This window comes from Hibiscus syriacus, unplaced genomic scaffold (genome assembly GCF_006381635.1).
Source record: "Hibiscus syriacus cultivar Baekdansim isolate YM2019G1 unplaced genomic scaffold, ASM638163v2 tig00110213_pilon, whole genome shotgun sequence".
NCBI classification, from domain to species: Eukaryota; Viridiplantae; Streptophyta; class Magnoliopsida; order Malvales; family Malvaceae; genus Hibiscus; species Hibiscus syriacus.
The window spans coordinates 819,210-833,452 of NW_024062630.1; the positions used below are offsets into that span (position 1 = coordinate 819,210).

The 14,243-nt window shown below is 33.4% G+C and overlaps 1 protein-coding gene across 1 annotated transcript; it reads left to right on the plus strand.

Moving 5' to 3' along the window:
* The first annotated feature begins 752 nt into the window (after window positions 1-752).
* Window positions 753-7,115, plus strand: LOC120113816 (serine/threonine-protein kinase ATG1c-like). Its single transcript, XM_039134865.1, has 13 exons — window positions 753-1,299; window positions 2,117-2,234; window positions 2,316-2,374; window positions 2,566-2,630; window positions 3,442-3,535; window positions 3,626-3,706; window positions 3,859-3,967; window positions 4,469-4,541; window positions 4,631-5,031; window positions 5,167-5,528; window positions 5,942-6,209; window positions 6,410-6,483; window positions 6,705-7,115. Exons 1-12 carry the CDS (start codon window positions 1,057-1,059, stop codon window positions 6,481-6,483), a joined length of 1,947 nt encoding a protein of 648 aa, XP_038990796.1. The 5' UTR covers window positions 753-1,056; the 3' UTR covers window positions 6,705-7,115.
* The last annotated feature ends 7,128 nt before the right edge of the window (window positions 7,116-14,243 follow it).

The window sequence follows — 14,243 nt, forward strand, 5'->3', positions numbered from 1 at the left end:
ATTTTTTTTTCTTTTTGATTTAGAGATCAACTCTGGAGGATATTTTGATTTTGATTTTACACATCGTAGAACTACTTCGACGAGAATGAAAGTTGTCTTTTAGTTATATTCCCCGAGAAAGAAACAATATATCATATGATTTAGTTAAACTTGCATGGAAGGCACTCGTGCATATTAATCCCCACTTCATGTGATTGTAGACTTGTTGCATGAGGATGAAATGAATGCATGCTTGGAATAATGATTCTTAACCGGTTGTTTATCTCATTTTTATAATAAAAAAATTTTTATCAGTAATATGTTTAGAAATGACAACTAAATTATTCACATCAAATTTATATTAGATTAATTCAGATCGAGTTATTTTAAATCTGAAGTATATTCAATTTAAATTAAATCGAATCTAATCCAAATTTATAATAACTAAGATCAAATTAAATCATTAGGAGTCTAAATATACCTAATAACGAAAATATTGTTATGGAAAATGTTTATAGGTAATCATATTTTATAATTCAAAAACCGGAAAAAAGTCGCTTTAATGTTAGCTAACCAACGCTTCGTCGACACGTGTTGGAAAGATCTTGGCGGCTTTTCCATCACCTACCCCAAAGCTGCTCACAAAACCACCCAGTTAAAACCTGCCACCTCACTGCTCACACCGTATAAGCAACCGTATTTTACAATCATGCAGTCCGTCTAATACCGCTTTTAGTTTGTGGTTTCCACGAAAACAATCAAAATCAGAAAACTTAATCCTGGGGTACGTTAGCTAATGCCAATTAAAATCTCAATAATTCAACTAATAATAGTTATAATTCAAAAAATAAAAGTACTCATTAATCAATAAGATCTTATCTCGCCCTCCTCCGTCTCTCTCTCTTCATCAGATTATTTATCTTTGCGCGGCCAATCGGAAAATCTGATTAAAATACGGGTCGGATCTTCCGAATATCCAAATTCCAGCATTCGATACTAATTTCCTTTTAAAGCTTAAAATTCTGGCGTTGGATTGTAGGGATTTTCTTTGTCTCTTTTATTCCAGCTTCGTCTACAATGGCTCAAGCAACGGGGAGGGGAAGAGTGGTAGGAAACTATTTTGTGGGCGGGCAAATCGGGTCGGGTTCGTTCTCGACTGTCTGGTACGCGAGGCATCGAGTTCATGGGACCGAGGTGGCGATAAAGGAGATAGCAACGGGTCGACTCAATAAGAAGTTGCAGGATAGTTTGATGTCGGAGGTCTATATTTTGAAGAGAATTAATCATCCTAATATTATTCGACTGCATGATATTATTGAGGTTCGTTTCTTATTCTTTTAATATAATTTTTTCGTTTTGCTATTTGTTTTCGAGGAGTTGTTTGGATGCCCAGAAAGTAGAGGAAGGAGTGGCGGAAACGAAATTATTTGGATTTGTTTTTAGAAATTGAGCTGTTTAAGTGTAAGGTAGGGACTGGGATTTGAGGTGCCATTTATTGAGTGAAAGTTCTTTTATGGAAAATGATAAAGAAGGGAGAATTTGGATACATGTTTTTTTGGAAAAGATATTTTAAGATACGGTATTTAAAATGAGAAGAATCTATTTTTGATTGAAAAATCGTGCTGACTTTCCATTGAAAAGGGAGTTATTTGGCCATACTTGTATTTGATAGACGCAGATAATGAATGAATTAACGAATGGTGGAATGTTCAGTCAATCTATATAATGTTTTCCCATTTGGAAAACCAAAATGAGATGAAATTTCATGGTGTTTTCCTCTCACTCCACAACAATTAATACTAACAGAGGAGATTCGAAGTTCAAGGATCATTGAGAAACAATTGCTAAAATTGCAGTGGTCAAGGGAAACTGAATGAAAAAACTATTTTGCATGTATTTGTTTGTGAAGCATCGGCTTTTATATCTATCCAAAATATTTTGCATTCTTCTGAAGTAATTTTATGCTGTGCCCTTCAATCCATGGAGTGGAAAATGTCACTTGTAATATACTTTTGGTTTGAAGTTAAACTTGTTAAAGATAGTGTTGATATGCCATTTCCTTCTCTCTCTCTTTACTTGTTATATGAGCCATTATATGGTCATCTTCATTTATTTATTTATTTTTCGGTTTCAATAGGTTCCTGGGAAGATACACCTTGTATTGGAGTACTGCAAGGGGGGTGACCTTTCTATGTATATTTCACGCCATGGAAGTGTTCCTGAGGCAACTGCAAAGCATTTCATGCAGCAACTAGGTATGCTGCAGACCTTGTCTGGCTGTTTATTTTCTTTAACCACTGAATCTGGTCTCTTAGGCTTCTATAATTATCTTGTAGCGGCTGGCTTGCAAGTTCTCCATGACAATAACCTTATACATCGAGATCTAAAGCCTCAGGTATAATTCATTTTCTGTGGTTCAAATTGAGTTTGGATATAACTTTATGTCTACTTATGCCTATTAAGGAAAAGGGAAAGTCTGGTCGTAAATAAATACTATTTCCTTACTGTTACTGTAATCAAATAGGAATTAGCTGTAAGAGATTATACGTTTTCCCCCTCTTTGTAATGTTGTTGTTTCTGGAACAGAACCTTCTTCTCTCAGCAAATGACAGCAGTGCAGTTTTAAAGATTGCAGATTTTGGATTTGCAAGGTAAATGATCACATTTACCCACGTACTTATAGGGTGTTTTCTTCACCCTTCTAATTTTCCATCTTTTATTAAGGAATCTTGGTGAGGAAAATGTACACTTCCATCCTCCTAGCCATTTTCATTAACCTTAGATGTTTCAATTTGGCTACACGTGCAACATTGCAAGTAAATTTTTGTTTGTTGATTCTACAACTTGATATCACCCATCTTCTTTGATTGTCATTCAAATGTTCTGGAAATGGATTCTATTCTCAAATTTAAAAGAGAGGTGATCTTAGGGTGTAACAACTTTGTAATTTGTGTGTAACATAGTGAAGAATGAAAAATGAGGCTCAAAACATGATAATTTGGACACTGCTGGCATGGTAAGTGTACAAAATTTAGATTTTTTCCCCTATTCTTGAACTTGATTGTAAGAGATATCCTTTGGAAGTAATGAAATACAATGTTTTCCCCCCCAACAAAAGAGAGATAAGTTTGGAAATAATTGCAGAAATAAATATGGCTGCAAATGGTCCAGTGTAATTGATATAAGACAGTGAAGTTATTCACAATAATTGTCTATTATCCTTTATCATTTGTAGTTTATTTTTCCCCTTTTTTTGAACACCCTTTTTTTTAACCTTTGCAATTTCATTGGTATCATTTTGCAACTAAAACGAAGTTCATTTGTTTATATAACCCTTAATTATGGACAGGGGAAAGATGTAAAAGATTTTAATTTAGTGTCAACTGTTCTGTGGAAATCTTTTTTCTAATGAACTTTTCATCCATGGTCAATGATTGCAACATAACACTTTTATTCTGTCAGATCACTGCAACCTAGGGGGCTTGCCGAAACATTATGTGGTTCACCACTTTACATGGCTCCTGAGATTATGCAATTGCAGAAGTATGATGCAAAGGTGTTATAGTTAGTCCCCTCCCACGGCTCCCCTCCCTCTTCTTGTTCATACCTGAAATTACTGCCTGCTAATTTTGACTCTAATATGCAGGCAGATCTTTGGAGTGTCGGTGCTATTTTATTTCAACTTGTTACTGGGAAAACTCCTTTCACTGGAAGCAATCAAATTCAGGTTTAATTAGCTTTCTATTTGTACAAAGTAGTCCCTGGGTTTCTCAAAACTTCCAAGTTTAGACTTGCAATTGATCACCTGAGTTGAACTGGTGATTCTTTTGGGGCATTTACAGTTTTGTTGATATATTTTTCGTATCTTGTCTTATGCAGTTACTACAGAATATTATGAAATCAACTGAGTTGCTTTTCCCTTTGGAAAACAATTATTTGACTCCTGATTGCAGAGATTTATGTCTAAGACTGCTGCGTCGTAATCCAGGTATTTCACCAATGTGGATATTAAATACAAATCTAACATGTACAATTGAATTAGCTGCTAACATATTAGAGAACATAACCACAATTTCACTGTTTGGTGCTACTTGATTCTAGGAAAGTGAGGAGTCCAAAATTAGAGTACATGAAGGAACACTTTAATTCATAGGCTTTAACCTCGACCAGAATTTGCTTAGTTTGTAACTATAGTTCTTGTCCTCTTGGCTTGCAATTTTGCATGAATGACTTCATCCTCCTATTTGTTATTTCAGATCACAACATACTATAACTATTCTAGTTTAAGTAACAGCCTTTGTAATGCTTATATCAGGCAATGAGGATGAACATAAGATAAAGCTTTAGCTGATCTGTGAAGATTTGGTGCAAAGAGTACCATAAGAGTTGTGTTTCATTCAGTAATGCTATCACTGTAAACTGTGCTGAGCTATTCTTGTTTATATACTTGTCCTCATTCATGGTGTTCCCTTTATCCATGTATTTGCAGTGGAACGTTTAACATTTGAAGAGTTCTTTAATCACCCATTTCTTTCTCAGGGTCAACCAAACGAACCATTGAGGTAAATGAGGAAATGATTGTTCTCATCATCTTGTTTCAAGTATATTATCCTTCAGATACCTAAATAATGAATCATTCCTGTATTTTCAGGAGTCAGAGAATTTCAAGGACTGGTTATTCTTTTTCTGAAAGCAGTCCTGTAAGGAATACTGATGAAAGCAGTCCTGTAAGGAATACTGATGAAAGCTTTCAGGAGGACTGCCTTCCTTTCTTTCTGGATGATGATTCTAGTGGTCCTGAAGGGAGCCCTTCCTTTGGAAAGAAGAGATCTTCAATGAAATCTCCTCGGGGATTTTCTCCTGATACAAAAAATACTAGAGAGCAATCTTCAAATCCTTTAAATAAAGTAGATTTTACATCCAAATACAGTGGTACAAGACATAAATTGGACGACGCCAATTGTAGGCATGAAAGCAGCAAGGTTTCAGATGAAACTATACATGAACCTCCCAAATCCATGGATCAAATATCTACAAGTACTCATTCAAGAGGTACCAACAATAATATATGTTGCATTTTACATATGATATTGTTCCTGATGTCTTCCTACTTACGCATGTTATGAGCCATGTCATACTTTGAATAACATGTCTGGTTTAATTGTCACTCTTGCATTGCTTCCACAGTTGGGGACTCACTGGAATTGATCGATCAAGATTATGTTCTTGTACTTGGACCTCCCAAGGATGTGTCATTTTATTCGGCTAGCACTTCCAAGCCAAACCACATTCCATACAAACCAGAGGGTCCAGCCCTGATCCCCTTTACCAGTGATAGCACATCAACAGCTCCTGTGCCTATCATTGGCGCAACCAATATTAACGTCTATCATGTAGGAAGCTTGGAAAGCCAGAGCTCTGGCCCTGGGACTTCTCCAGGATTCATGGATACTGGAGATTCTCTGGAACGGCCATCATCTCATTGCAGGACAAGAATAAAGTCATTACAGCAGTGTGCATCTGCGATTACAGATTTAGTGCATGAGAAGGTCAGTCCATAATACACCACCTACTCTAAGTGCGTTATGCCGAGTAGTAAAATAACATACTTGCATGGTCTTTTAAAATATTTTGATGACCTTGTATGCTTACACAAGGCATTTAGTGGATGAGTGATCTCACTGCAACTTGCTAGATGTATTAGGAAAATGTTGTGTGGTTGAAGTATCCAGTGTAAGTTGCTTCAATATTTAGATTTTCTGCATATTACCCTTTTGGGTCTGTTAGGTTCTTGCAGTAGTAGAATATTTTAAATGATACAAATCAATGCCACTCCTAATTGTAATTGCTGTTGCTTTTGTAGCAGATTTTTCTAGCTAGTTTCCCTTGGTATTTTCTTTGCTATCACAAGGTTTGTCGAGGATGTTTTATATTGTAACATTATCATGATTCTTTGATATAGACCGAGGCCGGTAGGCATCTCGAAGCATTCTCAATACAGCTTGTGATTCTTGCAATTTGGAAGCAAGCATTGCATATATGCCATACACAGACTGCATCAGCTATGGAAGGAAGTCCAAGCCGAGAGACAAGCAGATTGAGGAGTGCCAGCAAGAAGCATGGGACATCAGATACGGAAGAATGTCCAGAAGATGTATCCGCAGAGATAGAGAGGGAATTTCTCCGGGAAGTTGAGCATGCCGAGGAACTCGCCAAGGCTATTGAGCCTGGTATGCCTTTGATAATTACTCCCTTTAACAATATTTGTTGCTCCAGTTTTTGAAATTTCTCAAGGGAATGAGAGAGCAACCTAAATGCATTAGTCGTTTCAATTATTGCTGATGTGTAATGAAACGAAGTCATGCCACTTGTCTCTATTGTACAAAGTTTTTTAAGTTTCTAAATTAGCATTTGATCATCATGATTGCAGGAAGTGCGGAGTTGCCTGATGCAATGGAGACTATATTTCAGGCCGCCCTTGCGTTGGGAAGAAGTGGTGAGTGAGTTTCTTCTAACATTCGTATCAATAGCCTAAATTGTATTCATCTATCAATCTAAATTGAGTAGCCATTGTGTTGTACCATTCTAATGAGGTGAAAACAACAAAAGATAGGATGATAGATGAAGAGTTATTTATTTGATGAATACCGTGAAAGTAAAGATAACAATAACAACTGAATTGAAGGAAACGTATGCTGAAAACCTTGCTGCATTTATCTTTGCAGGTTGATGAGCTCATGGGTGAAATGGAAAGTGCTGCAATTTTGTATTCTAAGGCAGTGTGTTTATTAGTCTTCCTTCTAGTCGAAGCACCATCCCTCATTTTGAACCCTCCATTTTCCCTCACAAACTCGGACCGGTATAGACTTGGAACTTACATCGATTTTCTTAGAAATAGGCAAGGTTACTTGAGATCTCAGAGGATGGCACTTCTCAAGGGCAAGGAACAGCCATAGAGTAAACATTTATTTTTCCTTTTTTGTTGAGCTTGTGATCCTGCTGACTTGTCCTGTGGCATTGTGTAAAAAAATTTATTTGTACAGTTATTCTTTGATAAAAGGGAACTGAGGTGTTAATGGGTCAACTGTATCCTGCTTGGATGTTGTAATATTCTCATTTCTGCGATCAAAAGAAAATATGAAAAGAAAAAAGAGTGTAAAACGTTTGGATGTGCTGTTGTTTTCTACTTGGTATGTTTTCTTTTCAGGTTTTTTAATATGAAATCAAATGGTGAAATAATAAAGGATTTTCTCAACTGCAGTTTTCCTACTTGGAAAGGATTGCTGGTCAAAATTATAATTTTAGGCCTTTTACTATATCCAATTTAGGATTTTTAATCCCTATACTTTGGTTTGTCATAATATATTTTCCTTACTTTTAAAATCTCAATGGTTAAATATTTACTCCATATCATTATTTGCTTTTATTAAAATATCAATTTGTTTTTCGAGAAACCTTCTTCCTACACATATATTATATGGGTATTTGGAAATTCACTATGATTAGATTTGGATATAATTATTCTTTTTGGTAAAGTATATAAATAGTCCCCGAACTTTTAGGGCACTTGCATTTTAGTCACCCAACTTTTAAAACTTGCAATATAGTTACTGAACTTTTAGTTTGTTTTCAATAAGGCCCCTGACGTTACCCGCCGTTCATTACCCTTCTTCTTCTTCTAAGTTTTAAGATTAAAAAAAGTATGCTGCAACTATGAGCTACAACTCTATTATTCCTTACAAACTCAGCCATGAAGAAGCATCCAAGGAAAACAACTATTCCAATGTAGTCACCAGCTTTCACGTGGCTGAACAAATAAACTTGCTTGCCAACGAATCCAAAAGGTCAAATTAATTTGTGGAAGTGAAAGCATATTCTAGCAATTAGTCGATGCATATACTAATTATAAGAAGCACATTTATAAGGAAAAACAAGAATTTGATCCAGGTTTTCTGTACATAATAAACCTATATAATGATATTGCATTAGCTATGGGACTGCTGTGGGGGTCCTTACTAATTTGTATTGATATTAATACTTAGCACAGTTCTTATTAGATTGAACGCTGTGCAAGTACAAACAAATTACTACTTTTAGGTGGACTATGGCCGACTGCTCTTTGGGACTGGCTCGGCCTGATATTGAAATGTATTTGCAGCTTAATATGCATATGAAAGGGTTTCTTTGTTCTAATCATTACTTGTAGATCATTTATGTTTTCAAACTGATATAACTTATGCTAATTTTCAGGCACTCTACCAGAAGAAAGAAGAAAGAAGACCTTACTGAAAATGAATTAAAAGTTCAATGACTATATTGCAAGTTTCAAAAGTTTTGTGACCAAGATGCAATGCCCTAAAAGTTTGGGGACTATTTATATAGTTTACTCTTTTTATTGCAGTTTTGGATATAATTATATGTATTTGACAATCATCATAATTTGTGAGTGTTTTTGAATTTGATGTAATTGAAGATACTTAATTATACTTTTCAATTATTAGGAGAAGGATAGAAATTGATTTAATTACGTGTGTAATTATCTTATTCAATTTTATTAATTAATATTATTTTAAAATTTTAAATTTATATAACTGTGTAATTATATTATAGTTTAGACTCGAACATGATACAGAGAATTATAATGTAATTATACTCATATATTTAGAGAATAAAATTCCTATCCTTACATACGCGATGCTTGAACCTGAGACATCAAGAGATAACAACAAATCTCTTAACCACTAAGATCACTTAATTCGTTCTATAATCATAATAAAACGGTAAGTTAAATTAAAATAATTTAGCAGTCGTCTCAAATCAGTACGTCTCCATTTGACATGCACAACAATCATAGGCTAAAGAAAACAAAAAGTCCATTCTCAATAGATTCAAAAACCTAAATCAATGAGCCCCAAATATAAAGAAAACATCACCCACCCGTATTCTCTTTACATCAACAAAGAGGTGTATAACTAACTATTCTTAACCATGGAACCTTCTTTTACAAGTAGCATAAAGCTTGATGTGGTGCATTATTCCTTTGTTTTATTAAAGAAACATAAACTCCACCATTATCAACACATCAGTATCTTTGATGGGTCGACACCATCAACTTATTTTAATGGATCAAAAGCTCAAAATATCATGGCCTAGAAGCCACTTTTCTTTAAATGGCAACGCTTAAACAAAGATTCAAAGCTTTCACTCTTATTCACCTTTAACTTATTCTCTAATCAAATCCTTTGAATAGATGTGGTCCCTTCATGATGCTACCTACCTTGCTACATATATTTTTAAAATATGTAAAAATAAGTACCGTAAAATATACGGATTAACAATAAGTACAAGGATATTATTGCGTTGTGATAGTCCATTGTCTTAAAAGCAAATTTGTCCCGACTGATATAATCACAAAACCGATTCAAAGATATAAAAATGTCAAGGCTTCAAAGAAGTGTAGATGGTAGAAGAAAAGGAGATGAATGATTTTGATGAGTGACTAGAAATGAACGACATCTAGTTTTATATAGACGTGAGGCATGGACAAAATCATCTAGAGGAATGATAAAAAATTTCAACAAAACCTCTTCTGGTTTCACCACGACAGCACATTCAAAACTCAAGATTTTAAAAATATTATAGTTTTATCACAATCGCATATTTAAAATTTTGAAGTATTACAACAACGAGTAAAACATTATATAAAGCTTAATCAAGCGTTCAAAATATTTTATTTCATCACAACCACACATCATAACCTTAACCAAATCATTCAATCTATGAACAAGCAAAACAATATATAAAATTTTACAATAGCAACTGCGCAACTAATATGGGAAACTTTGCATCTGCATTACCCACGATATAATCAAGACATGCAGCTTAATGTTCTGGTTTGAACTATTGCCACCTTTTGTTGTTTAGTAAATGAGAGTAAGTGCATCAAGTGAGTTTAGTTCACCAAGTTATAACAATGTTTACATTTAATTCCTTACATAAACACACAAAATGACCCAAGAGAATAGTACAAACATGGAAGTTGTGCGAATTTCAACCTTTCAATTCAACTACCAATATTTGTATTTCAAAATTTATTCGAAGAGGCCTATAATCCTCAATAAAGTTGATTTTGATACTAAATGTCACGGTTCAGGATTTCGGATGGAAAATGACTCGAATGTGATAGGTTCTGACATAACCATGACACTACATCTGCAGGAAATTAACATTTTTACGTATTACCATAATCTTGTCCCTATTAGTAACGAAAATCGTCGAGAATATCGGTTGTTAATAGCATGTTAGACATGTTAAGATTTTAAAGGAAATACAATGAGTCCAATAATAATGCACTCTGGTTCTTATTGTTAGCCACATTCCTATTGTGTAGGCTATGACTACCAGGTTATATTTCTCGTATATGAATAAAAAACTGCACTGCTCGAGAACTTCAACTGCAAACGATGTCTTCATATATAGAAGAACCGACGCATAAACATCAGAAGGAGAAACGGTTTTTAAGCTTTAGTAGATTACCATGGAGTAGTCTTCCTTGTAGGGCAACTAATCTTTCTTTAAAACAAAAATACGAACTTTGGATTGGCAGTGAGGAAGAGGTAATCTGCATCCCAAGGACTACATGCAGCAGCAAACAAACATGCTGATCCAAACCTCAGGATGCAGATTACCCGGTCCTTACCAGCTCTATGTAAGCAGAAGAAGAAGCTGAGGTTGAGGCCTTCATGCATGAGAATACCGAAATTTATAGTGAAGATTTATTCCTCCAAAAACTGTCATGGAATAAGGTGCTTCAATGGCGTATCATCGATCATTGATTTTGTTCTTCACAAACCAATGATATCCCTACTTTCCATAGACAATGACGGTGTTGGTATCTTGACTGCTTTTTCCTCATGACTTGAAAAAATCTTTGCTGGCATGGCTTCTTATAAAAAAAAAGGTCATCTTCATTATGTTTGTGTGTATATAGTGAAAATAGTGAAGAAAAAGAAAAAATTCTTTTGCCAAAACCTATCACTATGAAAACAAGTAAGGCTTTTCAGTCTGCTTAAAGCTTACATTTCGGAATGGAAGAATCTTGAACACATCGTTTAGGGGTGTCAGTTGAAGTATCTGGTTTCGTGGTCCACATCTCACAAAGGGCTTGTTTGGCTAATGCTTAATAGTTGCAGAGGGTTTAAAGTATGGTGAAGGATAGGAATGCAACCAAAGGGAGCACGATGTATTTGGTGTGGGAATCTTATGTCATAAGCAATCATGTTTGTGTTAACATCAATGTGAGGCTAGCGGACAAGGGAATGGAACACGAGTCTGATTTCATCCATCAACATTCTGCTAATATGCTAAGTTAAGAGCTAAGAAGAAATTCCAGGCTAACTTTCCATCTTATGCCTAACAACTTCGCCCCAAAACTTGCTACAATGTCTTGTCGCTGCAATCCAAATAATTCTAATCAGAAATTCAATAAACATTTTAGAAAAATTAAATTTACCGGTACTAAACGTATAATTTACCCTTTTAATATTTACTTAATAAGGATAATTTAATTAGTGGTATATTTTGGTGTATCGTATTAGTTGTGTATTTTGACATACGACGTACACCGTAGACTCATCCCAAATTCTATAGAAAAAAAAAAACATGGACTAATTTCTAATTACATATAGAGCTAAAAGAGCTCTCCCTATTAATATCAGGAAATAACGTATGTTAGGATCATCTTAAAAAATTAAAAATTTTAGACTTCAATAAAATAGTGTCCGATAGTGCTTATGGATTTTGATTTCTTTCACTTTTTAATGTATCCTATTTCATTTTAATTTATTTTTTCCTCGTATGATTTTAGTGTTTCTTTTTTATAGAACTTAAAAAGTATCTCAATGGTAAAAGAGAATATTATTCTCCTTATAATTCTTGAGTTAGAGCATATGCGTTTACAGAATATATGTGTATTATCAATTAATTAAGTAAATTTTAAACATATATTACCTTGTAATCACCCTAGAATATTAAAAAAGTGTTTTCTTTCTATGGATTTTTATCACGTTTGATATATCATCGTTATTCAGACAAAGAAAAACAATATTAAGGAGATGGCTCGAAATTATGTGTTAAAATACACGTAAGTTTTGAAAGTTTAAAAAAATTTGAGGGTTAAATTAAAGCAATAATACTCTTTGGGGGTAAGTAGAGATTTAAAGTACCTTTTACTGTATCTCTAAAATCGTCATGTAAATTTAACGATTTATAATAAAGTCTTTGTCCCTTCTTGACGATTTTGCATTAAATTTTTTAATTCTAAAAAAGGTCGCCCTAAAATGATGATAATTTCCCCTCATTTTTATGAATTAAGGGGTCAAAATGGAAGGAAGATGGGAAAAGGGATAAAATGAAAGAAATGAAAAAGAGAGAGTCAAACTATAAAAATTATTACGAATTTTATTAAAAAATGAGAAATATGTGCAACACATATCAAAATCACAAGCAGAAGCCAAGCAACAATACTTACGTATATAAGCATTGTCTTCAATCTCACGATAAACTTTTGTTTAAAATATTATATTTAAACATTTGAAAAAATAATATCTAAATAATGTGGGATTTAAAGAATTTCATGTCTAAAGTTATTGATGTTTGAACTCAAGTATTTTAGAAGGCAGCAAATAATGTATTCAAAGCTTCATTTATTTATTGTATTGATATGAATTTAATAAAATTTCAATATGTCTTTGATAGCTCAAAATCAACAAATTTAACAGTAAATTTTCTTAATTCTCAGTTTGTTTTGATGCTCATTTTTTTAAGTGTTTAAATTCAACCTTTTAAACATACAGTCATCGAGTGAAGACGATGTCAAAAAAATACAAGTCATTGTTGATTGAATCTACTTGTGCTTGTGAAAAAACATGTATTTGACATGTTTAGTGAGCATTTTTTCCCGATAAAATTCGTTATAAATTTTATGTTTTGATCCCTCTTTTTTTTCTTTCATTCTTTTTGACCTTCCTTTTTTCTTTCTTTCATTTTAGCCACTTTTTTCATTTCCTTCCATTTTGGTCCCTTAATTCAAAAAATGTGAAAAGTCACGATTCTGTGTGGACAAATTTTCCTTGTAATTAAAAAAATCAATGCAAAGTCATTAAAAGAGGGACAAATATTTTATTATAAATCGTCAAACCTACACATGATTTAAAAATAATTTAGTAATTAGTAAATAGTAAATACACTAAATTTTAAATAAAATCTCAAGTATTCTATTTCGCTACTTTTTTATAGAGCATAATTACTCTAATTCGGTATTCAAAATTTCTAATAAGAACGATGGTAGAATACTCTCTTCTGCTCAAATAAAGGAGAGCCAATGATGTTAATTTTAGAAATGAGCGAAAAGAGGGTCCGGTGATGGAGTTGGAATCACCCTCTAACTTTTGAAATCCACTTTTGTCAGGAGAAATTACTTTATCTCCCTCTACCAACCTTTGATTATTACCAAATATAAACATGATTAGATGCCTAAGCTAACTCCATTTGCAATCACATACTATCATCATTCATCGTATCATATCTCCATAAATATTATAAATCACATGCTATTTATATCAAGTCTTCAATTATATTAATAGAGTTTGTTTTCTTGTCAACTCTTATGGCTTATTCTTAATATACATACATGTTAACTCGTTATTCTTTCTTCTACTACTTTTGTAATATATTTTATTCATTTAAGAATTGTTTTTCTTCTCTTTTGTTGTCGTGATAAAAAACGATCTTATTACCTTCAAATACATTTTTCAATCCGTCACTATTTATTGATATATCTATCTACATACATATTTTTTGTTTTTGTATGGTCAATTGAGCCATGATAAGAGCTTTGTCCCTAGAGAGGCAATTCAAGGAGGGAAGGATTCGTCCACAAATGTAGGGTTTTAGACAGATGATTGTCATCTCATAGACCTTTGGTGTTCGGATTAATGGTTTAAATAGAAAAAAGAAAAACAAGACATCAACGAATAATATCCATGATAAGTTACATTAACGGTAATATGAGTTGCATGTTGATCTGCTGATTGAGATATAATAGTCATTTGACATTATAAAATCAGATTTGATCATTAATCAGTCAAAAGATTAACGTCTAGCTCAGATTGTTGTTAATTTTTAACGGAAAATAACGAGTTTAGAATATAATAAATAGTTGAGTTATCGTTTTGTAATTTTTAATAATAGAATGACTCAATAAA

Bases quoted from the DNA above. Each gene is read 5' to 3' on its own strand.
- LOC120113816 (XM_039134865.1), top strand. From the start codon at position 1,057: ATGGCTCAAGCAACGGGGAGGGGAAGAGTGGTAGGAAACTATTTTGTG. The intron at 2,235-2,315 runs GTATGCTGCAGA...ATTATCTTGTAG, and splicing joins GCATTTCATGCAGCAACTAG to CGGCTGGCTTGCAAGTTCTC. The intron at 3,536-3,625 runs GTGTTATAGTTA...TCTAATATGCAG, and splicing joins TGCAGAAGTATGATGCAAAG to GCAGATCTTTGGAGTGTCGG.